We start from the raw sequence: 5645 nt of genomic DNA, 5'->3' as shown, positions 1-5645 counted from the left end.
CTAGGGTGAATTTTAAATAGGGAATAATTTTTAAAAATTTTCAAAGATTTTAAATATGACACAGCTATTAATATATTTGCTTTTTAATTGGTTTTATAGGGGAAATGTTTTTTTGTGTTGTTTTTTAACATGCTGTGAGCCGCCCTGAGTCCCTCTGGGGAGAAGGGCGGCATAGAAGTTTAAAAAAATAAATAAATAAATAAATAATAAAAATAAATATATATAACTCATACCCATGAAAAAGACATGCTTTGATTATAAAATATGGCAAGGAGCAAACAGATAAGAGACACATTTTTCTGAAACTGATACCTCAGTAGTTGGACATGTTCATATTTTAACCTCACGTGCCCCTCTGCTAATAGACTTGAATTGTTGGACATTAAAAAGAAAAGCAGAATTAAATGTAAGAGTAGTAGCAATAGTTAAGTAGGTGGAGGTGAGTATGGTGCCGATTTAAGTTCATGCCATTTAGGAAACAAATACCAACCACAAAGCCAGAGTCTGACACCAAATAGATAGAAGGTCCTACCTACAAGGAAGTATCAAGAGAAAACACAAATGCAAAAAAAACAACAACCCAACACAACATGCATATTTTGTGTGAGTTTAACTGGAAATGCTTGGGCTTGGAAAGAGAGGAAAAGGGGGAAGATAAAGACACAATGAGATTCCCTACTCATCTGTCTGCCAACAAATACAATTGTAAAAGAATATAAACATTGAATGGTTGATGGCAGGAATTTCTTAGAGGAAATGACTGAATATAGCAGAACATAATAGACTGACATCAGTGAGAGACAGAATTGAATCCTGCTGTTTCGATGGCGGCAAGCCAGCACACCTCTTGAAGCAGAGGCAAACATCCTGCTAACATGAAGTGTCAGCAACATTTTGAAGCTCCACTATCAAGCTACAGAGAGAAATAGCCTCCCCAAAGTTCTGCAAACAAACGTAGAAATATTTGGTCTTCTGACATGGCAGACAATTAATAAACTCCTGTGATAAAAAGAGAACTAGTGTGTGAGTAAGGACAGGCATAAAAAAATTTCCATATCCAGTACCTGGATCAGAATGTATCATAGAGCAATTGCATAGTTATGTGAAAAGCTGGTTATTATGGCTGCATAGGATTTTGTATTCAAAGGACGCTTTAGGATGCATTACATTTGGCTGAGAATACTTCAACCCAACAAATCTTCTCCCAGAGAAAGATATGGCTACTTCAAACAATTGTACCTAGGTGCTACATTCATGCCTATACCCCAAAGCATCTGTATGTCTTTGAATAGGAAGCACTCCATAGGCCTACTAATTGATTTCCAACATGACTTTGATACTTATTCAGGATTTCCCTTTTTCATTTTGTTAAGGTTGCCTGCCAGTTGCAGGGAAAAAGAGTCTTCTTATAATTGTACTTTTGCTGGTGCAGCCAAAATTAGCATTTTTTTTTCTGCAGCCATATCATATTACTGGCTGATATTCAGTTCATTACTCCAAGAACTTTTGCCGTGTAATAGTACCCACTTATAATTGTACTTTTGCTGGTGCAGCCAAAATTAGCATTTTTTTTTCTGCAGCCATATCATACTACTGGCTGATATTCAGTTTATTACTCCAAGAACTTTTGCCATGTAATAGTACCCACTTATTACGTATTCCCAATCCTATATCTACACATTTGGTTTTTATTTCTTAAGTGAACTCTGCATTTGTCTGTTTTGTTCTGTTACTTTCTGTTCAATTTTCTAACTCGTCAATATTGTTTTGATTTTTATTTCTGTCTTCTAGGATAGCCCGTTCGCTCAATTTTATGTAATCCACAAATCTGGTTATGTATTCCATCCATTTCTTTACCAAATCATTAATGAAACCTTGAAGCATAGAAGACCCAGAACTGAACTTTAGGATACCCCAGTCAATACTTCTCCCCAACTGATGGGAAATCATTGAGTAAATAGCCTTATTTTGGGAATAAATTTCAAACCAGCTACTGGCAGTGCTTTTTTTGTCATAGAGTGCACCGGAACAGAATTCTGGCACCTTTTTTGACGGATTTTCCAAGTTTAAAAAGTAACTTTTGAAAATTTGATGTTTGGTCCACGTGGACTTGAATCGCCCTGTCGAGCATAGCAGGTCGGTGGCAAAATCATTAAAATGGTGCATGTGGGCTGTTTGTGTGTAGAGTCTGATGCATGCGTACTTCGTCCGTGCTGGTTGTGATGGCGCTGCTCTGCTTGTGGCACTGCTCGGCTTGTGATTGGTCATGTGGTTGCGCACTGAATGCTTACTGCGAGCGACGACTGTTATATTTTGTTACACAACTGATGTGTGGGTGTGAGTACAGTGATTGACTATGTGCGAAAGGTAAATAATTTATTTTAAAAAATCGTTGGTGAATTGAAAATCTTTTTTTAATTTTTAGTGTAAAAGTATGACCCCAAATTTAAAAATGAAAAAAATTACTAATTACTTCTCAACCACCGGTCCTGCTAAGAACTGAATATATAATTTTTTAAATAAAAGGTTAACAAGATGTGAGTTCGGGCACCTTTTTTCTTACAAAAAAAGCACTGGCTACTGTTTTATATCTTCTACATTTTCATCCTCCAGTTCAACCTTTGCAATCACGTTATGGGATATGTTGCCAAATACTTCAAGATATATTACGTCAACAGCATTCCGAGTTTCTATTAAAGAAGTTATCATCATAGTCTTTAATATAATTTTTTCCCCTTACTACCTCTATCGAGGATTCTCAAAGAAAAGGAAGAGGTTATAACTGATAACTTTATTACTATATATTAGTTAAATCTATATCCAGATTTTCCACAAAATCATGTTCAACACAGACCATCGCTTCAATTACTGCAATACAGCTTTGGAATATATTCTTTAAGAGCCTCACAATGTAGTGACATATCATCAGGAGAAGAAAAAATTATATTCTGTCTGAGCTATAGGAAGATTTACTATATAAAATATGCCTCACCTTGGGTATGAGTTTGCATATCACGGGCTAGCTCCATTGGCAGAACAGAATTAACCAGAGCAGAAATAATAGCAGCATCCAAATTACACATTGCTCCAAAACATTTCAGAAGCAGCAGGCGTAATGGAACTCTGTGCTCCTTAAGAAGAAAATTGTTTTTAATTAACAAAATACCCAACTATAAATAATGCATGTTTCTTTTACTTGCTATTCAGAAAGTGAAGCATTCCAGGTAAACTCAGAAAATAATTATTCTATGCTGACCGCAATCATTTCAGTAAGCAAATTATTTTATCTATTTAAAACATTTATACTGTATGGTCGCTCACCTTATATCAAACTCTGGATGACTCCCAATCAACAATTAAACCAACATAAAACCACATTAAACTATTAAACCTGTAAACATTCAAACAAAACCTGGCATTAAGACCCCTGATGCTATCCCAGTGCTTTGGGGGAAAAGTCAGGTCTTCGGTACTTTTCAGAAGGCTAGGAGGGGAGAGGCCTGCCAAACTTCAGGGGGAATAATGTTCCATAGGCTGTGGCTGCCACTAGAAAAGGCCTGCTTCCTAGCTCTGTGGCAGTGGTTAAAGGAAGGGACTGGGAGCGTGCCCGCTCTATCTAACCTGGTAGGATGGAGAGATGTCCTTAGGGAAATACATTCCTGCAGTTAACCTGGACTGTGCCAATATAGGGCTTTAAAAGCGATTACACTTTGAATTGCACTCTGAAGGAAGTTGTAAGCCAGAGCATCTCACACAATTGAGGTATTACATGGGTAAACCTAGGGACACCCATCACTATGCATGCTGCCTCATTCTGGACCGGATAAAGATTCTGGCCATTGGTTCATACTTTAGCGTAGGGCTGCTTTGCCTGTTATTTTTATTAATTAGTCAGACTGATTGGAGATACACCTAAAAGAAGGAGATTTAGAGACTGGGGCGGGGGTTTGGGGAGAGAAGAGCATCCTTATAGCTATGCTGTCTTATTTGTATGTTCAAATTTATTAACATACAAGGAAGAATTAAACTATTCAAGATGCAATCAAACTTATATGCCCTTAATGTAACGTCATACCATCTGGTAATATGTCACAAGAGATAATACTGATTCAAACTCATTCCTCCTGCACATCTTCTTGCATACTTCTGGATCTGCATCTGTCTGTAAAAATGAATGGGAAAAAAATTGAAGTTCAGAATAGAGCAACAAAGGCCCAGTTATTCCAAAATCTAGTCTATTTCCAATATGGTAATGCTAAAAGTATATGTACATTAAAACAGACTTTACCCAGCAGAATGAAGAATGTTTCCCTCCCTCCCTCCCTCTCTTGGGTAACACTTCTATTTTATATAAGTTCTTACAGGAAGAAATACCTAAGGACCTTTGGAATAAAGTCATAAACAATTTACTTGAAAAAGAGCCAAACCCAGATAAAAGATGAATGTTATTATTCACTTAGAGCGGATTAAAAGTTACCTAATGAGCTTGACAATTACTGGAACATTTATTATGACTACACCTGAGATGAGTTAGCCCAAAAGGCAACAACATAATATTTAAGATCTCATCTAACTTGACTGTAGCGTTAGGAATGTTATTATTATCTTAGCTAGAAGGTAACATTTACTGTCTCATTTGAGAATTTTAATCACCTGGTTGGCACCAAAAAATTTAAACTTCTCTTGACCCCAAGGGCCTCTATTTTGGGATCTGCCCATCCAGGCATTAAGCTATCTTATCACTCACTTTCCATTTGTAATAATCAAAGTGCTGAGCAAATAAACTTTATAAAGAGCCTGTCTCTGCCAAAGCAACAAATTACCAGAATCTGAAGCAGTTCCTCCAAGTAACAGCAAATGACATTTTCATCTTCATAGAGGGCCCAACTGCGCTGTTGGGCATCATCTTTGTGCCGGGCCAGATCTGTAAATATCACCTTCAGTCTCTCTTCATCGTGGCAAATCTGACCAGAAGGCAAACCTGAACAGAGATCCTGCAAGAATAAGAAATAATGCACCACCTTAACAGGAAGCATTACTGCAGATGCTCCAGTTTTCAAATAGTTGCTAATATCTGACATATGTTAATTACTGCCTAGCAATAAGGTGCATTTTTTTTAATGGAAGCAAATTTCTTTTGGACAATATATAGTTTTCTAGACTTACAGGTTTCCTGAAATACTTAGGCGAATGCTGAAAAGGACAAAGCCTACTGTCTGATAACTTTATATGGAAATCCTAAATTTACCTCTTTGAAATATGGTCCTTTGTTGTTTATGAATTTCTATCCCTGCAATACAGGTAGTCCTTGAGTTATGACCATTTGTTCAGTGACTGTTTAAAATTACAATGGCACTGGATTTAAAACTGGTCCTTGAAGTTCTAGTCTTTACAGCACCTCCCTCCTTCCCTCCTCCCTTGCTTACCAGCAGCCAACAGCACCCTCTTTCCCTGGGGCCTCCATGTGCTCATATGCACGTACCTCGAACCTTCTTTTCTTGGCCACAGCATGCCCTTTTTCCCAGCTTCACATAAATGCACCCCACTTCTCTTTCCCTGGCCTCCCCGAGCTTGCATTCGTGTACCCTGCACTCTCTTTCCCCAGCCTTCCTGTTCACATGCTTCTAAAACAATTATCTATGACA

The 5645-nt window shown here is 37.5% G+C and overlaps 1 protein-coding gene across 1 annotated transcript in view; it reads right to left on the bottom strand.

Moving 5' to 3' along the window:
* The window catches only part of NCKIPSD (NCK interacting protein with SH3 domain), a gene marked incomplete at its 5' end in the record, with an annotated part of 67635 nt that overhangs the window by 20961 nt on the left and 41029 nt on the right, over positions 1-5645 (bottom strand). The window contains 3 exons of the mRNA XM_015824758.1: positions 2993-3131; positions 4076-4162; positions 4824-4994. Coding sequence (XP_015680244.1) covers positions 2993-3131; positions 4076-4162; positions 4824-4994 — 397 coding nt within the window. The remainder of the gene's footprint in view (positions 1-2992; positions 3132-4075; positions 4163-4823; positions 4995-5645) is intronic.

Source organism: Protobothrops mucrosquamatus, unplaced genomic scaffold (assembly GCF_001527695.2).
Source record: "Protobothrops mucrosquamatus isolate PMUCROS unplaced genomic scaffold, P.Mucros_1.0 scaffold2343, whole genome shotgun sequence".
NCBI classification, from domain to species: Eukaryota; Metazoa; Chordata; class Lepidosauria; order Squamata; family Viperidae; genus Protobothrops; species Protobothrops mucrosquamatus.
Note: the sequence above shows the minus strand (reverse complement) of the source record. Positions and strands in the feature narration are given on the sequence as shown.